The 25,960-nt window shown below is 48.0% G+C and overlaps 1 protein-coding gene across 1 annotated transcript in view; it reads right to left on the bottom strand.

Moving 5' to 3' along the window:
- Positions 1-25,666, bottom strand: part of LOC146867996 (bone morphogenetic protein 2-like) — a 44,237-nt gene extending 18,571 nt beyond the window's left edge. Inside the window, exons 1-2 of the mRNA XM_085615159.1 lie at positions 24,916-25,666; positions 16,920-17,062 (exon numbers count right to left, since the gene is read on the bottom strand). Coding sequence (XP_085471285.1) covers positions 16,920-17,062; positions 24,916-25,219 — 447 coding nt within the window. The 5' untranslated portion in view covers positions 25,220-25,666. The remainder of the gene's footprint in view (positions 1-16,919; positions 17,063-24,915) is intronic.
- Positions 25,667-25,960: the final 294 nt, after the last annotated feature.

The following is a 25,960-nucleotide window of genomic DNA, read 5'->3' as shown; positions in this document are numbered from 1 at the left end:
GCGCCAAATGCAGATCTCTATCATACGATCTGGAGTGCTCCTGCAGCTGTGATCTACTGGAAAACTGTGGAGTTTGGCCTGATCTGGATGCTGGGGGCACCCCTAGCATTGACCCCTAGAAATGCGCTGCTGGGTACTCTGGGGAATATGGGTGGCCCATGCAGCAAACACACATTAGTGGGACAAACTACTTTCTTGGCTGAAAGATATCACCTGGCGGTGGCAGTCGAAGCAGCCACCCAGCATATTGGGCTAGAGGGCTGCCATGGACTAATGTGCAAAGATGGAGGAACAGATTTATCGAGCATGGGGCAGGCCCCGTAAACATGTGAAAATATGGGGATGATGGTGGGAGTGCCCCAGATTGATCATTGATTGAGGAAATATGTGGGGTGTCTTTATTTAATATGTAGTCTCAGTAACTGCACAGGTATACAATGGTACCACTGGGCCATGACTGTGCTGTATTTGTAATAATGAAAACAAGAAAAGGTGGTTATGAAAAAAGTATAATATCAATGACATAGTAAGAATTAATAAATATACCCCTCCTAATGTTAAGAATCACAACAGCAATAGAGACAATGTAATATCAATGATAGTTTTTCTAATTTTGGCCCCACATATAATGTAGAGAGAATCCAGTAATCATTATTCAGCCAATAGATGATGGAAATATAATTTCCAAAACTCCTAAAATTCTTGATATTTCTGAGAAAGGCTGTGTAAATAGTATCTTACATCCAAAATGATGTAGCTGATATGGAAGATATACTTTTAAGTGTACTGATTAACTATTAGATTCTTGATATCTACAGAGGACCCATTGATTAAAACAAGTGTGCTAGATACAGATGAAATGTACCACATGACCGACTTTTAATGTGGGGGGGTATAGGTTGGTTGAGAGTGTTGGGAAAACAGTATGAGGGTGGGATCACCTTGATTTACAAAAATTATGTGTCTCTCATGAAAATGATGACGTGCCATTTTAAAGAAATATTTGAAAGAAATTGACTTTAATGTTCAAATCCCCTTTGCTGTCCGATTGCAAATTGATGCGTAACATTGACTGGGCATTCCGATGTGATCCTGGCTTGATTGCAGGGAGTTTTAGAGTGAAAAGAGAGAGGAATCAATAGATAGATATAGAGTTTGAGTACCCAGATCCCCTCTGGTCACAGGGTCATGCAAAGGTACTATATGACAACCTTTGAAGTAAGATATTTTTTATTAATACCTACATAGATTGCTCTTTTTGGTCAGCTACTTCCAGTGGGCATTATTTTCAAAGAAACCTCTGAAAGGTGCCCCTTTGTAGGTGGATCCATATTCTTCCTAAGACACTTCTGAAGGAGGCTATCCCCATCAAATCTTTAGGCTAAAACACGTGCGGCAAAATTTCTCATCTTTGTGTCAGGAAATAGTCTTATGCTGCTATGGTTCTGCCTATGAGTAGATGTTTGCTGGATATTCCACTACAATTCCCTGATTTAAGGAGTAATGTGATTTTACGCTGTATCATTGTGAATGTTTGTTTTCCCACCCATGCACAGTGCGATTCTGCTATGGCCAGCCTTGGAAATTAAATTATTCCCAAGAGAGAGGTTATTCAAGTGTTCCAGTGATCTAGTTGTTTTGTCAAGAGATTTTAATGCAAGGATCTCGAACCCAGATCCCGCTTATGATCACTCTCCCTCACTGGATCGTGAATGGCTCATATCTAAAACTACTTTGGGATTCGGTGCCTGAGGTTCAGTGCTGTAATAATATAACACATCTGAATGACAACTTCTATGGCAGTAGGCCAGCATCCCCAGTGCGGGTCTCTATCACTACTATAGCTTTGCTGGATTAAATGTTTATCAATATGGATACCAAAGGGGATGATGGACGGAGCGTTTGAGAAAATCAAACACTCACCCCCAGTCAACTGATCTGGGTTTAATCCATCATCATTCTTTAGCTCACTCCACCACCCCAGTTCAGACATGGCCATATGCAAATCAGTCTGACCCTGTGCCTCAGGGGAACAGTGGAGCCCGAACTGCCAAGCCATGTCTTCCCTGGACCGGTAACAAGCATCCTGGTACCGGTTTCGGGTTCATAACCCTCATCAGCCAGGCTATCTTGAATCCAGTGGCAAAGTGAGCACGGGTCCCACGTCTGGGCATACCCTCCCAACTTAGCGTGAACATAGCGATACCAAAGGGGATGATGGACGGAGCGTTTGAGCAAATCAAACACTCACCCCCAGTCAGCTGATCTGGGTTTAATCCATCATCATTTTTTAGCTCACTCCACCACCCCAGTTCAGACATGGCCATATGCAAATCAGTCTGACCCTGTGCCTCAGGGGAACAGTCCAGCCCGAACTGCCAAGCCATGTCTTCCCTGGACCGGAAACAAACATTCTGGGACCGGTTTCGGGTTCATAACCCTCATCAGCCAGGCTATCTTGAATCCAGTGGCAAAGTGAGCACGGGACCCACGTCTGGGCATACCCTGCCAACTTAGGGCGAACAAAGCGATACCAAAGGGGATGATGGACGGAGCGTTTGAGCAAATCAAACACTCACCCCCAGTCAACTGATCTGGGTTTAATCCATCATCATTCTTTAGCTCACTCCACCACCCCAGTTCAGACATGGCCATATGCAAATCAGTCTGACCCTGTGCCACAGGGGAACGGTCCAGCCCGAACTGCCAAGCCTTGTCTTCCCTGGAACAGAAACAAGCATCCTGGGACTGGTTTCAGGTTCATAACCCTCATCAGCAAGGCTATCTTGAATCCAGTGGCAAAGTGAGCACGGGACCCACGACTGGTCATACCCTGCCAACTTAGGGAGAACAAAGCGATACCAAAGGGGATGATGGACGGAGCGTTTGAGCAAATCAAACACTCGCCCCCAGTTAACTGATCTGGGTTGTCCATCAATAGTTCTTTTTGCATTTGTCACCCCGAGTGGGACGGGTATGCTCAGACGTGAGTCCCGTGCTCTCCATGCCTCTGGAATCAAGCTATTCTGGCTGAAGAGGGGTGAAACTCCGAAACCGGTCCTAGGATGCTTGTTTCCAGTCCAGGGAGGACCTGGCTTGGCAGTTCGGGCTGGACTGTTCCCATTGGGTGCAGGGTCAAGACTGATTTGCATATGGCTGGGTCCAAACTGGAATGGCATGGTGAGCAAAAAAACGATGGATTTAGGCCCAGATCTCTGTACTGGGGTGAATGTATGACATTGTTCTGCATTCTGTCCATCAATAGTTCTTTTTGCATTTGTCACCCCGAGTCGGACGGGTAAGCTCAGACGTGAGTCCCGTGCTCTCCATGCCACTGGAATCAAGCTATCCTGGCTGAAGAGGGGTGAAACCCCGAAACCGGTCCTAGGATGCTAGTTTCCAGTCCAGGGAGGACCTGGCTTGGCAGTTCGGGCTGGACTGTTCCCATTGGGTGCAGGGTCAAGACTGATTTGCATATGGCTGGGTCCAAACTGGAATGGCATGGTGAGCAAAAAAACTATGGATTTAGGCCCAGATCTCTGTACTGGGGTGAATGTATGACATTGTTCTGCATTCTGTCCATCAATAGTTCTTTTTGCATTTGTCACCCCGAGTGGGAAGGGTATGCTCAGACGTGAGTCCGGTGATCTCCATGCCACTGGAATCAAGCTATCCTGGCTGAAGAGGGGTGAAACCCCGAAACCGGTCCTAGGATGCTTGTTTCCAGTCCAGGGAGGACCTGGCTTGGCAGTTCGGGCTGGACTGTTCCCATTGGGTGCAGGGTCAAGACTGATTTGCATATGGCTGGGTCCAAACTGGAATGGCACGGTGAACAAAAAAACTATGGATTTAGGCCCAGATCTCTGTACTGGGGTGAATGTATGACATTGTTCTGCATTCTGTCCATCAATAGTTCTTTTTGCATTTATCAATATGGAGGCCTTTGCAACCTGTAGGGAGTTTCAAATGATCGTGTGTAACAAAAGTTATCACTTCCCCTGACTGACTGCAAAAATGTGTCACTCATTCAGTTTGGAAAACCAGCGGGGGGGGGGGGCGATTGATGATTATGTGTAAATTTCAACAAAGGCGGCCCAATGCCCTTAAACGGAAGCTGCGTAAAATTGTTCCTTTGGGACTCCACAGATCTGTCCTCCAAATCATCACAACCCGGATTGATGACAGTATGATGAGTATCACCAATGTGGCTAGAATTTTAAATCATTGTTTTCAGACTCACCCTCCACACCAGCACTGCAGATTATTCTTTTTCTTTGCTTTATATAATTTACAAGTTAGCTGAGAGTTTACTTCAGACACAGGGTCAAGTAAAATCTAGTGTTATCAGTTGCTTGTTACTTCTCAGGGGTGCAGAAAGCAACATAACCCATGACTTTGTAAAGAACTTGAATTTTGTCAAATAAAACCTTTTTAAGGTTTCAAGACAAAAATTGTCATGTTAACAACTGGCATGCTCTGTGTTGTAAACTCTGGCCATATCAAGCCTTTTTAGGCTTAACTACTATAGGGTTAACAGAAACAAGAGGTTTCTTAAATCTCTGGTGACACATGGATCAACTACATGTCTGATATTAACCAATTCCAGAATCCCCCCCAAAGAACTTAGGAGCTACAGTATTTAACCTTCTTAATTTATATAAGGACTCAGATTTTAGGGGTCAAATTGGAGGGTCTCTGATATTTTCAGTTACTAGATTAAAACAATGTCCCGGCTCGTATACCTTAAAATGGTAGAGTATAAGTGCAACATTTTGAAGGGGTCTCAAAAAGTAATTATCCTAGATGTGAAAAGCCCAAATGTGCATGTGAATATATATATATCTGTATCAAGAACCCACAAATTCCCAAAAAATGTATAGCAAGTCCTCCCATACCACCCCAGGTGTCATGCATCTTGATAGGGCCAACACATTCGTCAGAAATTGTTATAGTTATAATTGGGCTCACTGGTTTCCAGGGAGTACTTTTCTGAAAGGGATGGGATTGTGGTGAGCAGTGTAGTAGTTAAAAATCTCAGGAACCTTCCAAAAGATTCTTCTTTATGACATGAGGGCCCAAGAAATGGTTTAAAACTTGTTGGGGATGCATATAAGCAATATTCCTCTGGCATCATATAGTTCAACATGTATCAACCAGTGGGTTGGCCCTAAATGTCCTCCCAGGCTCAGTGGTGGCCGGCATGACTTGCAGGTGGCGGGGCGGGCACTGGGGAAGGGGGGTGGCGAAGGGGGTACGCAATGGAAAATAAAATCGTAAAACCTAAACTCCAGATGCAGGCCCCTGGGGTTCTGCTGCAGGTAGCGTTAAAATGCTGGAATAAATGCACCCGACACACAGTTGGGACTCCCCTTTACGCACCCGACCTACCCCTGATTGGTGTACCTTTTACAGAGGATCTACTGAGAGATTGGACAGCAGTGGGTATAACGACGGCTCAAGACTGATATCAAGTCAAAGAATTAATCCGCCTGGCCTAATTCCTTACACAATACGACCTATCGTCGGGGCAGTTCGTAAACTACCATGCAATGATGAGGACATTTAGCGTGCTATGGGGAAGAGGCAGTCATGAGCCCAATATGCACACAGTACTACAGGCAGTGGTGACACTTGATGCGGCAAGACCCTTGGTAAAATGGCTATACAAGGTGATCATGGCAATTACAGAGCAGCCCTTGAATCATCTACAGAGGAATGGGGAATCCTGGTGGGAAGGGACCTGACAGGGGGAACAACCTTTACAACGCAACTTTTACAACGCACTACACTTACAACGCATTTTTTACAACGCAAAATCCATTACAACGCATTCCATTACATAGCATGACACTACAACGCATTTTTAAAAACTACCTTTACAACGCATTCCATTACAACGCATACTACCTTTACAACGCATACCATTACAACACATAATATTACACTACACTATCCAACACTTACCCTACTGTTGCACCCCCTGGAGTTAGAATAGTAATTTTTACCCCTATACTATCCAACACTTACCCTACTGTTGCACCCCCTGGAGTTAGAATAGTAATTTTTACCCCTATACTATCCAACAATGACCCTACTGTTGCACCCCCTGGAGTTAGAATAGTAATTTTTACCCCTATACTATCCAACACTTACCCTACTGTTGCACCCCCTGGAGTTAGAATAGCAATTTTTACCCCTATACTATCCAACACTTACCCTACTGTTGCACCCCCTGGAGTTAGAATAGTAATTTTTACCCCTATACCATCCAACACTTACCCTACTGTTGCACCCCCTGGAGTTAGAATAGTAATTTTTACCCCTATACTATCCAACACTTACCCTACTGTTGCACCCCCTGGAGTTAGAATAGTAATTTTTACCCCTATACTATCCAACACTTACCCTACTGTTGCACCCCCTGGAGTTAGAATAGAAATTTTTACCCCTATACTATCCAACACTTACCCTACTGTTGCACCCCCTGGAGTTAGAATAGTAATTTTTACCCCTATACTATCCAACTCTTTCCCTACTGTTGCACCCCCTGGAGTTAGAATAGTAATTTTTACCCCTATACTATCCAACACTTACCCTACTGTTGCACCCCCTGGAGTTAGAATAGTAATTTTTACCCCTATACTATCCAACACTTTCCCTACTGTTGCACCCCCTGGAGTTAGAATAGTAATTTTTACCCCTATACTATCCAACACTTACCCTACTGTTGCACCCCCTGGAGTTAGAAAAGTAATTTTTACCCCTATACTATCTAATACTTACCTTAAATGCAATTTAATATTATGCGTTGTAATGGTATGCGTTGTAAAGGTAGTATGCGTTGTAATGGAATGCGTTGTAAAGGTAGTTTTTAAAAATGCGTTGTAGTGTCATGCTATGTAATGGAATGCATTGTAATGGATTTTGCGTTGTAAAAAATGCGTTGTAAGTGCATGCGTTGTAAAAGTGTGCGTTGTAACGATATACATCCACCTGACAGACACTCAATGGGGTAGAGCCCTGAGCAGCCCAAAGAAAATCTCTAGGAACTCCAATTTTAAGTTCTCACAATTCAATATCTTGCACATGACCTATCTTACTCCCCACAGACTCAACATCATGTACGGGAACGCTGGACAGCCGTGCCCATGGTGCACAACCCTGAACGTAAGATTTGTACACATGGTATGGGACTGCCCTGGCCTACAGGATTTTTGGCACCGGATTGTAGAAATAGTAAGTGAAGTGTTGGCATGCTCTCTGCCATCCCGAGCAGAGGTCTGCCTGCTGGGTTTGTTTCCGCCACCTAAAAAGAAGAAAGTAGGAACATAGGGGCATATTATCAAGGACGGCGTTGAAAATTATCGCCGGTTTAGAGGCAGAAAACTGCAGCTAAAGCGGCGATAGTTTTAACGCTGTCCTTGATAATATGCCCCTAAATTTGTTGATCTTGCACTGGTTCTAGCAAGAAGGTGTATATCCCTTCGATGGCAGGCAACAATAGGACTCCACTGAGATAGGTCATGAACCCCTACACCCCTCTCACTACTCTGGGACCTAGCTGGGCTACTCTGAACCTCTTCTCCAATACAGGACGGGATGATACCTGAGCTACTACTTTTGGAATCTTTTTCCCCTGCCTCCTCAGCGCTTCGGGCACTTTCCCAGCAGTCCGCTTTTATTGCAAAGTGCCAAGGACAAAAGGAGTCATACCTCAAGAGGTATTGGCGCAACCCGGAATAACAACTACTGAGCATCTGCTCTTTGATAACCATATTGACCGCTCCATCCAAATCCTGTTCCGGGTTAACCCCAAGCCACTCCATCAGTGCATCATGACAATCATCCACAAAATACCCCCACGACTGGTGAGACAGCTGCTTCTTACTGTCCCTGAACTTCAACCTGTACTCCTCCTCTCGGGAACAAGGTACCATACTCGGGGAACTGGGAATGGGACGTCCTGCACTGGACTCGATATCGCTGCCACCACTGGACGCTACCCTCCCTGGGGAATCCAGACAACTACAACTGCGCTCAGGGGAGAACTTACCCTCCAGAGCTAGTTTCTCTCTGGCAAAGGCCCTCTCTGCCTCTGCCATCCTCTCCTGCGCTAGGACCCTCTCGGTCTCCAGCATGGCATGCTCTATCCTGAGCTTCTCCATGGCCAGCTGATGCTCCCTCTCTTTCCTCCTATCTACCCACTCCTCTGGGGACAGGAAAAGGGAGGGGGCGCTGCCCCTGACACTGGACCCAGCAAGGGACTCCCTACCTATGGGGTCTTCACTATCTACTGGCGTCCCTGTCCTGTCACTTCCTTCCTCCTCTTCAGACTCCTCAGGGCTCTTGGCGTTTGGCCAGGGCCCTCTCCTCCTCACTGCGCTCACGTTCCCATTCATCCTTTTGCCATTGGATCAGGTTCTCCCTAAGTTTTGACAGGGAGTCTGATACACTCACTGCTATGCCTCTCTCCTCACAAAACTCAACCAACTCCCCCATACTGTATCTAATCTGACCACAGAAATTAAAAGCAGCCTCCATTTTGGCAGGACGCTCAGGGACACGTGCAACACAAGGGACCTAGGTGTCTGAGCTGAAGCAAGAGTACACAATTCAAAAATGACACTTTTTAGGAGAAGAATTTAAAATAAACCTCAGAACAATAATCCCCAAACACGTGATTATCTAAAATGCAGAGTTTTGTAGTGCAGCCAGTCGTCGCTGTGGTACTGTGCAAACGCAAGTCCTAATCCCACCTCTGATCACCAATGTTAGAAATGGGATTTCTGGTTGGCTAGGGCTTGCGCCAAAGCCAGGCAGAAACCACCACTCTAAGTCAGGGCTGAGGAGTTACACGCCAAAGATAACCCCTGCTCACCCCCTTGGTAGCTTGGCACGAGTAGTCAGGCTTATCCCGGAGGCAATGTGTAAAGCGTTTGCGCGCGCACCCAGCAACAACACCCTAGGCCCACCACAAAAGGAACTCGACACAAGGATGTATATAAAAATAGCTTTTGAATTATAATAAACACATTAGATGATAATCACATAGTTTACACTGTGCCAACTGGCACTGGCAGAATTTACAGGGGACTATTTACATAAGACAGGGCCACATGGACCACTGTCCGAATTAGCACAAATCACCAATTGTAGATGTAAAACATATACCAACTGTAACGCAAATTATCACTGTAGAGCACAACCCGTAATTACCGGCGCAATAATGACCCCAGCATTATCACATTAGGCATAACCACATTAGGAGGCATAAATACATTATGCACAAGCGCCGTCATAAACACGGTATGCCATAACTCCTAAGCATAAATCACATTAGACCTGAATCATATTAGGCAAAAACCACAGTAGCATGAACACGCTATATAATAAAACGCTGAGCACCATAGAGTCACTAGTTAGGTGCATACATCCCCTTAGCGTAATTTTGCTGAACTGACTCCCAGGCCACCTGGCCTCTTACTGGGGCTCCAATGCCCTATGTCCCAAAAATGTTAGGGCGTAAGCGGTGGGCCTTCTACTGGCCTCTGGGGCAGCGGAAAGCAAAGTGCCCCAAGCGCAGGGGGGCCGGGGGAGTGTATCTCACCGCTCTCGTGTAATCCAAAATGAATGCCCCACGTTGCAGTGGCCCGCTACGGCGGCAACACTGAGGGGAATTTGGCCCCAGCACTGGGGACGTAATAGCTCTCAACGTTGGAGTCCCGGTCTCGGACTCAAACGGGAATCCAAAACTGTGCCCACGAGTTGCAGCTGCCCTCTGACAAGTGGGGCAGCTGCGAGCACCGACAATGTGCCCCGAAACAGGCACCAACTAGGTGTGCGCGGGCCCCACAGGGCTTAGTCACCAAGGCAGGCCCCCTTTTTCACCCCACTCACCGGACTGAAGCGAGGACTCCTCAAGGCGGGGGACGCCTCCTCCGGTGTAGGCACGGGGCTCTCCCTCTCGGCACGGGAGCCCCGCCAGCCACTGCTGTACTCCTCCGCTCCTTCGCACACCGTCCAGCGCGGTGTGGGCTCCCGCCTGGACGCTTCTTCGGGTTTCCTCTGCTCTTCGTACCGGAGCGCGGGGTGGGCTCCTGTCAGCTTCCGGCAGCGGCGATCACAGGAGCGCGGGGTAGGCTCCCATCTGCTTCCTCGCAGCGGCAATCACAGGAGCGCGGGGTAGGCTCCCGTCCGCTTCCTGGTTAAGCCCCGCCCACGTCCTCACACAGGTTGCCTGGCTTCCTGTCCGGGCCGGGCTGCGGCGGAGATCCTCTCTTCCTTCACCGAAGCGCGGGGTGGGCTCCCGCCCTCGTTTGAAAGTTAAATATAATGAAATCAGCGGGGTGGGCACCTGCCAACGAGCACCGCAATGCAGGGTGGGCACCCGCTTTCGAGGAGGCACAACCGGGGGAATCCCTACGTCGGGATTCCTTCGACAAGGTTCGCCTGCTCAGCGCTGCAGATAGCCACGGGACGCGCTTCTTCGTCGGCGGGCCAAGAGCCAAGCGCTCTAGTAAAATATATGCAAAAGCGCTCCCAGGGTGCTGGGGGCAAAAGTCCAGGAAAAGTCTTTCAGGAGGCAGGGGGGCAAGGGCTGGGCCTAGGGGCCAGCTCACAGGGCCCTCCAGGCAGGGAGGCAGTCCCCAGTGGCAGTCTCTGCTGGCGCCCAGCAGCAGCAGCAGCAGACCCCCCCCCTCCAGTTAGGATCAGAAGAAGAACCTTTTCCATGGGGTCGCAGCCCCTTTTTATATACACATTTCCTTTGTCTCAGGCTGCAGGGTTAGGGGAAAACCAGATGCAACTGGTTTTGGAGCACTCTGTTGTGCTCAGCCCCTCTCCCCATTCACTGGACAGGCTAGGGACATCAGTCGCACCACAGGGGGCGGAGCCAGCATTGCGTAGGGAAAGCCCAGCCCTATTCAGGTCCCAGGTGTACTCCTCCCTGCCATCAGCATGCCGATCTCTCCATTCACCACCGGGGCAGACCCATCCTGACTCCTGGAGCCAGGCACACCAGCCAATTACAAGCCAGACAGTCACTTCACATTTATTACACAGACATGCCAGCTTCTAGAAGTGGCACTTCTACACTAGACACAGTAATGCCGCACACATCATCGCGCAGCATTCAATCTCACGAGTTCGCACATACCAAACTCGATCCTGCACTCTCCACGCATCAGGAACTACCAGGGACACACACATTCCCCATGCATTCCTATGGGAGGGCAGGCCAGTCTCACTAAATGTAACACAGAGCGCACACACTTTACACTGGGACACAGTGTTAAAGTGCCTAGAGGTCTAAAACAACTAACATCAGGTCACATTAAAAGGTGAAAAGTTTTAGGGGTGAACCTGCCAGAAGGGCCAAGTCCAACAATGGGCCTAGTACAGAAGGGGAGCAGAGAGCGGGAAAGAGACTTGGAAAACTAGTGGTGTAAAAAAAAAAGTAAAATGGCTTGTGATTGGCTGTGCACGGCACAGATTACATGGAAGCTTTCAAGGTAGTTTGCTCAGAGTGACATAACTTTAGATAATGCATCATGGGAAGGTGAAGCACGTGTATAAGGTGCAGCACATGACATATGTAGTAAGGTGAGGCCACATGTCGCCGAAGAATTACAGTAGAGAGGCTAAATATTGAGTGTTTACCCGTCGAGGCGTTTAGAGGGTGGCGAGAGATATTACTTATTGAAAGGTTCAAGGTCTGGGGCGTCTTTGAGATTAAGGGGTAGCTTGTCCGAGAGTCTGGGAAAATAACCAGAAAGTGCTCTCTTCCCTGTGGCTTCTGAGCCCCAGCCTGCTCTTGACAGTGCTACATCTAGATATGAAATGGCCTGACATGAAATGAGGATAACTGGGACTGACCCTGGTAGAGGCATTTTGATTAAATAATCCAGAAGCATATCAACATCAACTGATCTTTTGCTCAATTACCTCAGTGTGAGTGGGGCATTTTTTTCAAATTTGGTACATCCACATTAGGGTATATTTAGAAAGGCGGGGCCGGCATCGGCCACGCCGAAGGTATGGCGGGCGTGCTGGCCCCCGATGACCATACCGGGGCGGGCCTGTCGCGAGCTTTAATGATGCGACTGTTAAAATAACGTAGTACTTCCAGATAATATGATTCTTCAAGGATTTATTTCTTAGTTCCAATATACAACCCTCACGAACCTTGATCTGGCATCAACTGCCAAAACCAGGTTCTAACATCAACTACCTCATCCAGAATATAGAACATTACACATGTAACATAACGTGGTCAACATTCCTTTTAACTAGCATTGGCAAAACCATAACAGCGACAGGTGCGCCCCTGCCATTAATTGGTTAAGGTCTGGGGGCGTGACCAGGAAGTGATTGAAAGCACTTCCGGGTCACGCACTTTGGCTAACGCCAGGCCAGTTAGAACTGGTCTGGCCGGAATCTGGGCGATAAAAGGCTGGGGAGCGGCGGGGTCTGCCTCTTTGCTCGCTGCTCCCTCAGCCTGCCACTAGTTATACCAGCCTCACCAGGAGGCTGTAATTTAATTTAGTAAATTGAAGGTCCTTAGGGGGCGGCGCCATTCTTGAATGGGGTCGCCCAAGGGGGAGGGAGAAGTGGTCTCTCCTAGAACTCCTGGGGCAGTTACAGCCGGTTGGCTGGATGGGTGCGGGGGAGGGGGAGTTACGCTTTCCCGGTAGGCTGCTTGGCCACCCCGCACGTGCACAATGGCGCAAATAAACGGCGCATAACTGCAAGGGCCCCATTATGGAGATAATCTACAGGGCGTATGGGGGTGACCTGGGGGGGGAAGTACCCTCACAGGGAACGGGCCCTTTGCGCATGCGCAGTCCGGCTAGAGGGCGGGCATAAGGGCGTACGGGGTGACCTGGGGGGGAAGTACCCCTCATGGTGAACGGGCCCCCTGCGCATGCGCACTCCGGTTGGAGTGCGTGCATAATAGGATAAGGATCGGGCGCCAGTTATTGACCTTGCCGTAGGCTCACAATAGGGATACGCAGAAAATAAAAATAATTAAATATTGTTATTATGATTATTGATGATGGTATGTTTAGATTCGGATAGAAAATCCTTGTACTAGAGATATGTTAAGGTAATCCATCTGACATCTGCACCTACCAATGTAATCAATGTAATGTAATGGTTTTCTGCGTATTGTGTAAATATTGTATATTAAATTTGTTTTAAAATTTTTATGCAAATAAATACGGCCGGGGGTTTACGATCCCCTAATCCAAAATTCTTCTCATGTGATCTTGATATTGACGGGGGAAGAGGGGGTCTTGGTAGTACCTGGCCATATGCCTTAGATACACGACTAGGGGGCATTTCGGTTGGAATCCACTGCAGAAAGCATCTTTGCTTGGATACATCTGTAGGCAGACGTGTTTGCTCGGGTACATCTACAGGAAACATTTTACATGATCCCTCTGTATTAGGTGGTTTCACCAGTTTCACGGCAGAGACGGCATCTGTGTTCAGGCACCTCTGTTGGAGGCATATAGGTCTTTTAATAATGCTTCTTCATCTCAGAGGTTAAATGTTCCATAATCTCACTTTAAAGAGGTTTAAACACTTCCATGGTGGCACATGCTTGCTGGAATACATTGGAGTATGTATTTCAGATCAGGAACCTTAAAAAGGTGTGGAATTCTGCCTGGACAGCTCTCCAAGGAACATTTAGACTGGAAATGGTTTACATACCTTCAAAATGTTGCTCAGAAACCACTATGGGGGAAAATTGTTTCTCAGATTCCACTTAAGAGGACATTTTTGCTGGAAACTTGTACAGCAGATATCTTTGCTTCCATACCTCTCCCATTGAACATTTTTCTTTGTTCAACCACCTCAAATAGGCATTTCCACTCATAACCTTATGGAGAAGGCATTGTTGTTCCTATGCTTTTGAGAGGGTAGATTTTCGCAAACACCTCTCTAGAGTATCTTAACTCGGGCACCTCAGAGGGGTCATTGTATATTTTATCTCTGATCGTCTATATGATCTCATTCAGATAATTCTCTATAGGCGATTGTTCTTTGTTAAACACTATCAAAACTGCCTATATCCAGTCCAAGCCCCAGACTGCGTAGAGAAGTGGGGGCCAATTCACAGAACTAACTTAAGACAAAATCCTAAACTTACTACTTTTGGTATTCACAGAAGTTAGGATTTTGTCTTAAGTTTGTCTTAAGACAAACTTAAGACAAAATCCTAACTTCTGTGAATACCAAAAGTAGTAAGTTTAGGATTTTGTCTTAAGTTAGTTCTGTGAATCGGGCCTGTGGTTCTTAACCTGTGGTCCGGGGAACCCTTGGAGTCCGGGAGGCCTACTGGGGAGTAGGGAGAGGGCTGGGGGCTGTGAATATTTTACGAAATTAAATATTGAAATCAATACGTCAAAATGAATTAAGTATAAACCAATAAAGAAGCAACATTGAGAATTTGAAGTCTTTATCTATATTTGATTGTGAATTACACAAAATATTTAACTTGGTGTATATTTGTTTTTGTTTTATTGTGTCTTGTATTGAGGTTCACAACATAGCAATTGCTTAGGCCGGTGGTCCCTGGCTTCCAAAAATCACTCGGTGGGCGTCCCCAGGATTTCAGTAATGATTCACTGGGGGTCCACGGAAGTTAAAAGGTTAGGAACTGCTGGCCTAAACTCATCCACCACGACTGGCTTTATTACTCTCCTTAGAGTCGATTTCCTCACTCTCGGGTCTTCATTGCGAGTTCCCCAGACCAGTTTCTCCGAGTAACTACAAGTTTCCTGGTGTGTCTGGGCCCGGAAACAGAAAGTGGGCACTCTCTTCTGGAAGCGGAGACATCAAGCCCAGGGCCAGCTAGCAGAGCGGTGGAGGTTGGGAGCAACTGCGGCACCTGGCCCACTCCTGCCAACATCCTGCAGCCTGGAGGAAGCTGAAAAAGTTCCCTTCAGCCGGACTAAACCATCACGCCCTCCTGCCCCCATCATGCTCAGCCCTCCTGCACCACAGCCGAGAAAAAGCCTGCCACACATTTACTCCTGCCTCAATCAGATCACAAATATGTGCATATGTGGCCAGTTATTTCCCTTGGAAGGGGAAAATCGCACAGAAGTGTTATTCCCCATTCCAGGAAAACCTCTGTAACCCCAGATATCGGTGTAGATTTCAGCCCTCCAGTGCCCCGGCGGCTTCATCCCGGGAGCTCGTAAAGAGGCTCTTGAGGGATTATTAGACCGTTCACAATGGGCTTTGTCCGGTGCGTACCATGGACAGCTCCATTCTCTACCACCAGCTCCAGCAAAGTCAAGCACAGTCAGCAATAAATTAACAAGCTTTGGCAAAAGTAATTGGTATGACCTTGGCTGCCAGACTTTTGGATTTGTCAGAGCTTTTTTTGTTTGGGCAAAACCTAATTGTCGAGGAGTTTGCTAGGCCCTTGTCAATCGAAAACAAAAAAAAGAAACGAAGAAAACTTTGGCTAAACACAAACAATATTTTTGGTCTCAAAAAGCAAACATTGAAATAGTCCCTGAAACTGCAGAGAGCTGCATTGTGTGTGAATATGCTCCTTGAAAAAGGGCAGAATGGTTTCACTGGCAGTGAAGTTAGCCAGTGGCTGCAGTGGACTGACACACTACCCCATCTTGTGTGCTGTGCTGGACGGAAGTAAAATGTGAATAATACAGCATCTAATGGATAAAGAGCGCTGGTTCAAAGTCCCTATTCATAATTGGATGTTACAGGTGTCATTTTAGGAGAATCAACAGGTTTGAGGTAATGCCAGCCTAATAACACCAGGTCTATTTTTTTCAATGTGTGTGCTTATCTATCACACCTTTCTCTGATTAAATGGCTAGGCACAGCGACCTCAGACAAGATGATGCTAGCGTTATTGTAATTATTTTATGTGGTTTTCTGCAAGTGGGGGTTTCCTGCTGTAAAAATGCAGTCCTCAAATTAGGTAGTATGCACACAACTAGGGAAAAAGTAACAGGCACTACAGACACACACACTCACTTTCTAATAATATAACTGTCATGGCTCTACCTCAGAACTTTTATGCACTCTATCATTCGTATTCTTCTTGGATTTATTGTCGCCATGTACTTTCCTCCACACGTCATGTAACTCTGGTCTGGCTGCTTCTTGCTTACATACCCCACTGTATTTCGCCTACTGCCTTTTTTACAGTTAGGACATTATTTTTTATTTGCTCTCTTTGTACCTCAAGTTTCTGCTGTTGTGCTTACTCTGTAAAGTGCTAGTTTCATTATCTTAAGTGTTATGTTGCAATGCTCATTTACTACCTCTGGGAAATACTGCGCACCTATTCTCCCTATCCTTTCCACTCCCTACCATACCTACTTCAGAACTTTACATCCTCACATCCCTCTATCAGATTCTTATTTTCTATAATGTTGATATATATTTGTATTTATGCTTTATGTAACTCGGGCACTTGCTGCTATTTTGCCTTCATATCCCATTTTTCTACATGCCCTTTTTATCGTTACTATATATTTTGTATCTATTCTGAATGTAACTTATGTTATTGTTGTGCTTATTCTGTAAAGCTCTTATACCTTCTGGTCTAGTTTGATATAATATATATATATATATCACAAATAAATAATAAATCAGACATTAACCATGGTCACTCACACACAACAAAACACATCCCTTATTGGTGTCCCCGCAAATTCAAACTTTTTAAAGCCAAGGAATCCTGGTGATTTTTGAGTTGCTCGCTAATGAGCTTAGGTGCCTCCTCAGAGGTATGAATCGATATATATATATATATATATATACACACACACACACACACACATATATATATATATATATATGTACACACACACAAGTGCAATACAATAACAGGGGTTATCATTCACAAACAGCGATGAAGTGATGCTTACCCTGCAGAAGTGATGTCGGGGAACTCTTCCAGACCTCCATACTTGCCTCAGTTTGAAAACTCGCAGCTCTGCCTTCAACATTCTTTCACTCTTTGCTACTGACGAAATGTTGAAGTAGAAATAGGACTGGTCCTGCGTGAGGACTGGAAGAAAGCAGGACACAGGTGGTCAGAGCAGTGTCAGAACTCAAACAGCTGTGATGCATACCTCATACCAAGTTGTTGCCCACTAAAGGGTGCTGGAGCGCGGGGGGATCACGTGAGAGCAAAAGAACAGCATTACAAACAAGCCCGGCTCTAGGAATTTATATTTGGGGGGGCCAAGGGTGCATTCAGGTTGGCCACAGCTGGCCTGATTTATCGCTTATATATCTAGCCGGGCCTGCTTCTGGGCCCTCCTTTATCTCTCCTTAGTCTTACAAGGCCCAGTAAAACGTACTATTTTCCAAGTCTCTTTCTAAACTTTATCACTCTCAAAAAGTGCTTTTTTCCATGTAATGTCCCTTTGATGGGAAGAGGATGTTTCTAAGGTGGTAGTATCAGGCAAGTGACACCACTCGGGCTCCCTCTGTGCGAGCCTACAGGGAGAAACCCTCTTCATGACTACCTCCACCTGACCCCTGACTATGCAGCGCACTTCCTTACAGGCTTGATTATCCACTTTTCTACCACCCCTCTCCATTGCACCTTATCTCACAGCTGACCTTGGGCCCCAGCCCCATATCAGCCACCATCCGGTTCCACTTTCATTATTCCCAGTAAAAAACAATAGTAAAATCACCTTCAAACTTGAAACATTGAATATAGCAGTAAATGTATTTAGCATGCACTTTAAAGTATACTCCACAGTTGTCCTACTCACCTGAATGTTAATTAAATAAACAAAAACAGAAAGGCCATGACAGGGCTGGCTTTATTGCTGGTTGTAGGAGAGTAGGATCTGCTTCACATGGGTACCCCCACTTTTTGCTGGTGTTTCACTGTTTTTCGACCTTAGTCCGGCTGTGGCCCTGCTAATCAGGACCCCAGCCTAGCTGCTTCCTCTCTAAAATGGCTTCCATGTACATTAGGTACATTTCCAATTGGATGCTGGAGTGCCTTATAAGCCCCTAGTATATGGTATACTATGTACCTAGGGCATAGGTACCTCAGAGGCCTACCAGGGGCTGAAGCATGTATTATACCACCCCTGGGAAACACTCCAAAATGACACCACAGGTCTGCTACTGCAGCCTGGGTAAGGTGATGCTTGCACCCCTTACAGTGGTATAGGCTACCTATATCACCACCATTGCACACACATATAAAACCTATAAGTCACTCCTATGGCAGGCCTTAACAATCCTGATTAAAAAAAAAAGTCAGATTACACTATTACTCCAACTTTGCCCCGGTGTGGGATTCCCCTGGGCTCCCACCTTGTCTGCAAGACAGCTTAGCAATCCCGTTAAAAGACGCTGGGACCCAAGATGGGGAGAGTTATTGGTGGATGGAAAGGTACAAGATTGGGAGGTGCTGAGGGAAAAGGTGGGTAAGGCCTTCTCCAGGTTTAAATACATACAGTTGGACAGTTAGGCACGAGTACTAAATAGGAAAGGACCTCAATCGGGGAAATATAGCCAGTTCGAACAACAACTGGTAGAAAAGCAAGAAGGGGGTAAAGAAGTGGCAATCTGGTATTGGTGTATGGTGGAGGAGGCGGATGGGGATTTTGCCCTGCCAGACAAGTTATGGGGAAATGAGTTGGGCCTTCAGTGCGAGGACTTATGGATGAGATCCTTTTCTTTTCTTTATAAAATAGTTAAACCAGCTTGGTTAAGACGCAACCATTTGTTCACTTTGCATCGGGCCTACCTTTCACCCCTAAGGCTTTCCAAGTTTCTTCCAGGGAAGAAATGTAATAAGTGTAAACTGGTGGCAGCTACAGACACACACATGTTTATGGATTGTCCTGCCATTAGGCTGTTTTGGGAAGAAGTAAAGGTCACCTTGGATTCGATTTTAAATATATCATTGAACATTACTCTTCCGCTAATAATTTTTGGATTGGAGGAAAACGTAAACGGACAGGCAAAGTCTTTTCTTTTTTACTCCATTATTTTGGCAAGACGACAAATATGTAAATTTTGGGTGGAAGCCAAAGCTCCATCACACGCAGCTTGGTTAACATCATTGTATGAAACCTCAAAGACTGACTTGGCCAGATCGTGTTGTAAAAGAAATCTGTCCTTTTGGGATCTGTTAATAAACTGGAGATAGGACGACCAGTGTTTTTTTTTTTGGGGGGGGGGGTTTCCCCCCCCCCGGGTTCTATGATTATGCCAACTAGTCTCCAGAAGATCTTGGGAAGTGGTCTCTCCCGTACGTATTTCCAGGTCTGTCAGGTTGAACACCATTGACTGGAGCTCCTTCGTTTTCTACTTAAGAGGTCAGTCTCCCGCCTATTAAATAAATTCTGCCCGGAAAAGGTAATCAAGGAGGACAGATCGCTAAAATACTTCAAGGCAGACAGGTTTGGTGGTTGGCGTCTCTTTTGTGGATGGAGGTAATGGCAAATGAGGACAAAAAAATAAAAAATAAATAAAAAAAAAACAATCCTGAAGGCAGAGTGCTTGGTTTTTATGTGAGAGGGTGCCCCTGTATGAGCAGAGCCCCCTCTGCAGCGTTCGGAGTACCTCCTCTGATGCTGTTTGTGGTGCAGCCTGACCATATACTCTTGAGTGCATTATAACCTCGCGGTAAATGCTAACTTTGGGATGGCTTCACGGAAACATGTTATGTTTGGTGTCAAACGTTTTGGAATACTACCCCCCCCCCCCCGCCAGTTCTGGCGGCGGGGGTAGCATTCCACCCTTCTAGAGGGAGAGACATGTTCACACTGGTCTAACCAGTTAATGACTTTCTACAGCCCTGGCATCACAAAGTGGATGCCACTGCCACAGACACGGGTCTGGCCTCCTGCTGCTGACCGAAACTCTGGCAGGGGAGGCCTGGACAATAGGTTTCCTGTCCCAGGGAGGTGTAACCACCTCCCCAGACAGGCAGATGTGTATTGGGGCTGGGCGGGAGCACTCTCTGGTGCTTTGAAGTCCACCACTGGGGGCACACTTGGTGTCCCTGTGCATAGTCCAGTTCAAACCGGTTGCAGGGGCTACCTGCCCCTGCTCTGGCGCGAAACTGGACAAAGGAAATGAGTGTAACCACCCCTCTTTCCAAACACTCCCATAGGTGGGTCCCTAGAGTATGTTCAACCGCCAAACTTTGTATAAGTATGGGAACCCAGTCCTTACGACGTTAGATTACACTGGACGAAACTCTGCAACATAAATCCTGGACCTTCGACATTCTACTTTGCCTAGAAGACTGGAGAAATCTCTCTTGGGGTCAAGGAGTGACTCCTCTACTTGGCAGGCACCAAAGCAGCAACTGCCTGGTCTGCATCGCTGAAGCTCCCGCTGGACGCCGAAGTCTTTGCATCATCAGAGGTGGATTTCCAGACTTCCCCGAGGCTACCCTGAGTCCACAGCAAAGCTGAGGCCTGTGGCTATCGTGGGTGATGTGAAACCGTGACCCCTGGACACTGTGATCTTTTGCTGATCCATCATCTTCCTGGTCTTCGTCAAAGTTGTGCTTTGGGCTCCAAGGAGCTCCAGCCTTGAGCAACTCCTGCACCAAAAATTTATGGCCTCCTCTCCACGAGTGATCCGTGGGCCAGTTTCCACTGCGACCGCTTGAGGCTCCTTCGCGATCGCTTGCCCGTTGGCTAGTGGGTCCCCATGAAGGCAACTCCTCTTCTGATTGGGCTTTCCTGGTTGCTCCAGATGTGCCCTGACTTACTCTCACTGGGTGAGTCCCCCAGACCTTGCTGGTCTGCACTGACGTCCTTTCTCTGATTCCAAGTGACTTGACTCCGCCAAGGCTTGTTGGGTCCAATCTGGTTGCCGATACCGCAGCACTCGACAGACTATGTGGGACAGCTCGAATCCAGCTCCTGGTCATCACCGGCACCTCCTGGACCTCGTGGCTGAAGAGTCAAGACACCCATCAACAAGTGACGGCCCGTGTAGGGCGTTTTACCGGGGCGGTGACGTGGCGCAGAGGTGGGGCAGGGTGGGGGGTTGCAAAAAAATTTATAAAACGAATTTCGTTGCGCGCGCTGCATCGCATTTGGCGATGCAGCGCGCGCAACGAAATTCGGTTTATTAATTTTTTTCGTAACTTATCTGAAATCGGCCGTTTGCCGTATTTTGCAACCCCCCACCCTGCCCCACCTCTGCGCCACATCACCGCCCCGGTAAAACGCCCTACACGGGCCGTCACTGCCATCAACACACCTGAAGCACCCGACATCTGTGGGCATTGGTCTATCGTGCCCTTGGTCACTGGTAAGTGACCCAGACTCTGTCCCCTCTGCTTTCAGGTTCCTTCCATCCTAGATCCGGGCTTGGATCTCTCAGGACACTTCCCCTCTTCACGACAGCAGCACTTCCTGAGCAGCTTCTATTGAAAACAGCGACGCGACCCGACTCCATTTGACACCTAGGCACCCGGCTTACCTGGGTGAGGTAACTCGAGTACTCCGGTGCTCCCGTGGGTGTTGGCCCTAGACACCTCTAAGTCCAAAAGGGTTCGCTCGTAGATATCTTCTAAGTGTCCTTAAACTCTAATTTTCCAACCGCGACATTCCCCATAGAAGTAAACAGCGATTTGCGGCTGTGTTCTTACACTGCACGCGTCCCCCGTGGGTCCCCTGTGTCACTACCTTGGGTGGTTCCTTGTGGACCAAGCACTTCTACAGGCTCTAGGCCTTTTGTCTAGCTCAGTCATGGTTCTTATACCACTTTATTGGTATATGGTTTGGTACGCCCCTAGGGCCCAAACGTGTATTTGTGCTATTACTGTTGATTGCTAACTTGTAACTTAAGTACTTCGAACTCCAGTCTCACAAAGAGACTAGAGGGGTGTGTTTTATCTTAAATACATATATTTAACATATATATCTGGTGTGGTTGTCCTTTCATTTGGTCATTCAAGAGATTATAGACTGGTAAAACAAGCTGCTTTACATTCCTTCAAGACTTAGCCTGAAGGCTGCTCTCCATAGCTACCACTAGGATAGCTTTCAATAAAGGTTGTCTTTAACCTATTTCACCATAAGGGGTTGCTTGGACTGATACAGGGTGCCCACTATAACTAGTGGACAGCATATATCAGGCCAACTTCTCACACTGGTGCAAAAGTATTTTTTGGTGCTCCACCAATGACCTCTTTCTCTGTAGATAACTTAGCTACCACTGTCCAACAGTGCCCTTCATCTCTCCATAGCCCCTCCCCCTCATGTCCTTCTCCTCAGACTTCCTAAATAGCACCTTCCACCAGTGCCCCTCATCTCTCCGTAGCTCCCCCCACCCCATGACTTCCTCCTAAGATTCCCTCACTGCCACCCTCCACCAGCGCCCCTCATCTTTCCGTAGTTTCCCCCACTCCATGACCTCCTCCTCAGATTTACTCTCTTCCACACTCCACCAGCGCCCCTCATCTCTCTGTAGTTCTCCCCACCCCATGACCCCCTTTCAGATTTCCTCACTGCCACCCACCACCAGCGCCCCCATCTCTCTGTAGTTCCCCCACCCCATGACCTCCTCCTCAGATTCCCTAACTCCCACCCTCCACAAGTGCCCCTCATCTCTCTGTAGTTCCCCCCACCCCATGACGACCTCCTCCTCGGCTTCCCTCACTGCCATCCTCCACTAGTGTCCCTCATTTCTCCGTAGCCCCCCACCCCATGACCTCCTCCTCGGATTCCCTCACTGCCACCCTCCACCAGTGCCCCTCATCTCTCTGTAGTTCCTCCCCATCCTATGACCTCCTTCTCGGATTCCTTTACTGCCACCCTCCACCAGTGCCCCTCATTTCTCTGAAGTTCCCTCCCCACCCCATGACCTCTGACTCCCTCACTGCCACCCGCCACTAGTGCCCCTAATCTCTCTGTAGTTCCCCCTTACCGCATGACCTCCACCTCGGATTCCCTCACTGCCACCCTCCACCAATGACCCTCATCTCTCCATAGTCCCCCCACCCCATGACCTCCTCCTCGGATTCCCTCACTGCCACCCTCCACCAGTGCCCCTCATCTCTCTGTAGTTCCCCCAACCCCATGACCTCCTCCTCAGCTTCCCTCACTGCCACCCTCCACTAGTGTCCCTCGTTTCTCCATACCCCCCCACCACATGATCTCCTCCTCGGATTCCCTCACTGCCACCCTCCACCAGTGCCCCTCATCTCTCTGTAGTTCCTCCCCACCCCATGACCTCCTTCTCGGATTCCCTCACTGCCACCCTCCACCAGTGCCCCTCATCTCTCTGTAGTTCCCTCCCCACCCCATGACCTCTGACTCCCTCACTGCCACCCTCCACTAGTGCCCCTCATCTCTCTGTAGTTCCCCTCACCCCATGACATCCTCCTTGGCTTCCCTCACTGCCACCCTCCACCAGTGCCCCTCATCTCTCTGTAGTTCCCCCACCCCGTGACCTCCTCTTCGTATTCCCTCACTGCCACCCTCCACTAGTGCCCCTTATCTCTTAGTTGCCCCGCTATCATATCCATTTCATTTGTGGTATAGCGCTACTCATATCAGTGTAGGGTTTACAGTACTTTACATAACAGCACACGTTATACAGAGACAATAAATCCGTCTACGGGGAATGTCACATAAGCCAATGAGGATTACAAGGTGTAGAAATCACGTCATCCATACTGGTGGGCAATATATTTTACGAGGGTTTGGTCTGGAGAAGCACAAACTCAGGATTTAAAGAGTACTCCAGTGGTTGGGGGTTGGCTTTACTGATAAAAATGTAGAACTGCCTAAACAAACTCTCTTTTTAGCAACATTAGAATTATGAAAGCCATGAGAAGTTCTAACTATATCACAACACAAAAAAGCGAAGTTTGCATGCAGCTCTTTGATGCCAGTTCATTGGTCACTGTCCTATGTTCAGGTAGTAACTTCTGAACTGCAAGTAACACAATGATATCTGTGACAAAGGCAGTAACCCACTGAGCTATTCCCATAAAATTCAGTTTATCTGTATTTAAAAACGACCAACAGACAAATGGTTGCTCTGCAGCAGGATCATAAATCATCAGTTATCTGGATTTTTTATTGTTGCTGTACATCGGTGGCAGATGCACTGCGAGCGCCAAGGCTCATGGTTGGGTGGACCTGGCCCCCCGGCCCACCCGCTAGAACCAGGCCTGATTACAAATATGCCTGCCATGCTACATACTATCTTATTTATGCCTCCAGCAGCACTGGTCTGGTAACTAACGTATGCATTACAACCAGAAGAATAACCAAGCCAAAAGTTCTTATTTCCTCAAGAAGAAGGAAAAACAAAAACGCAACGATGAAAACTAGACAAGGTGAATGTTCCTCTGGCAGTGTCCTTGCATTGGCCAGAGCCACCCTGCTTCTCCTTCAGTGGGCAGTCTTTCTCTGCTAGAGAGAGAGACTGTTGTGTGTGGAGGGGGGGGGGGGGTGAAGTGGCAACCCTGGGACCCTTTCACCTCCGTCCCTTCTATGGGTCCTTGCTAGGTCACCTAAGGATAGCGCAGCATGAGACCCAAGGGGGGCTTATGCTTAATATAAGGTAACCACATTTTATTTCAAATAAAAACATACACCCGGCTTTACCGTAACAGCGAAGGAGGATGTGGCAAATAAAAGGTTACCAATACCTACAAAGAGATTCCCAATTTCGAAACCAAACCCCCCTGACCTGATGGAGAGAGACACTTCGATGGTGAGCAGAGGGGCTCCCTCTAGGGGAGGGGGGTGTTAAGTTCACCACAGAGGTCACGACATTTAGACGTGACGCGCTCTTCAGTGGGGACTACAGAGGACCTTGAGGTGCCCTTGATTGGGACTGACAGACGAGGCCGGCAGGTGACGCCCCCCACCCGTGCCTTCACCCAGGGCCCGCCCCAGCCCCTACCTTTATCCTCGAAGCTCCGCACCACGTTGCCCTGCTGCAGTCCGTGGCCTTTGGTGATGCCCTCCAGGTCCGCCACCGCGTTGAAGAGATCCACCATGAATTGAGGGGGCTTCCGATGAGGCACGGTGATGGGGGGAACCTCTCCAATGGAGAACACCTCATGCAGCATCTGGATGGCCTCGGAAATGACCTCCGATTCTGAGGAACTCTGTGCAGACACCTTCCTGGGGTCCTGCAAGGTCACCCACAACATGAGCACAGGCCTGCACACCACCAGCCACACGCAAAGCAGCCACGCGCCCATGCCGGACCCAATGGCAGGGCAGAGGCCAATCACGAGACGCCTCTGTGCAGGGGGTACCCCACTAGCCTCTGCTGTGTTGCCAATGCTCTTTCTTGACACCTCCCCCGTTGTGCTGGTTAGGACAGTGAGACGTCCATGGGGGCGAGATGCAAGATTTCCGAAAGGTGCAACCTACTGCAGAACCCACCAGGACCACCAACAAGATTAAACACCACAAGGGAAGAGCGTGCGCAAGAACTAAGGCTAGAAACCTGAACCTAGGGAAAAAAACTAACGGAGTGGCATGATTGAAATCTAGCGCCTTGAAGCAGGAATAGCGGCATGAAGAAAATGTAATGACATAAAATGGGGTGATTTAAGGAAATTCGGGTAAAGGGCCAGCGGAGGAACCTGTCCTTGGGTACAGACTCCGGCAGGTAGCCCCGCCGGGTCAGCACTGGAGTTCCCCCTCCGATGAGCCCCCTATTTAGCGAGGACAGCTCCGTGTAGGCGCTAGGAATCTCATCATTCACTCCGGGAGGCTGACTGCATTGACAGCACGGAGCAGGGCCGCGGGCTCTCGATAAGGCTGGGCAAACACCGAGCGCTGATTGCCTTAGTCCTGACCATTGTCACCTGGCGGCCTGTTTACAAGGCCCAGATCTCAGGTCTGCCCGCGGGATGTGCGCCAGGCCCGAGGCTGCGTCAGGGCCTCGTTCCCCGCGAAAGACGTCACGCCATTATATGGGATCTCTGCGCTGG

This window comes from Triturus cristatus, chromosome 1_2 (genome assembly GCF_964204655.1).
Source record: "Triturus cristatus chromosome 1_2, aTriCri1.1, whole genome shotgun sequence".
NCBI lineage: Eukaryota > Metazoa > Chordata > Amphibia > Caudata > Salamandridae > Triturus > Triturus cristatus.
The sequence above is the reverse complement of the archived record's forward strand: the minus strand, read 5'-3'. Positions and strand labels throughout refer to the sequence as shown.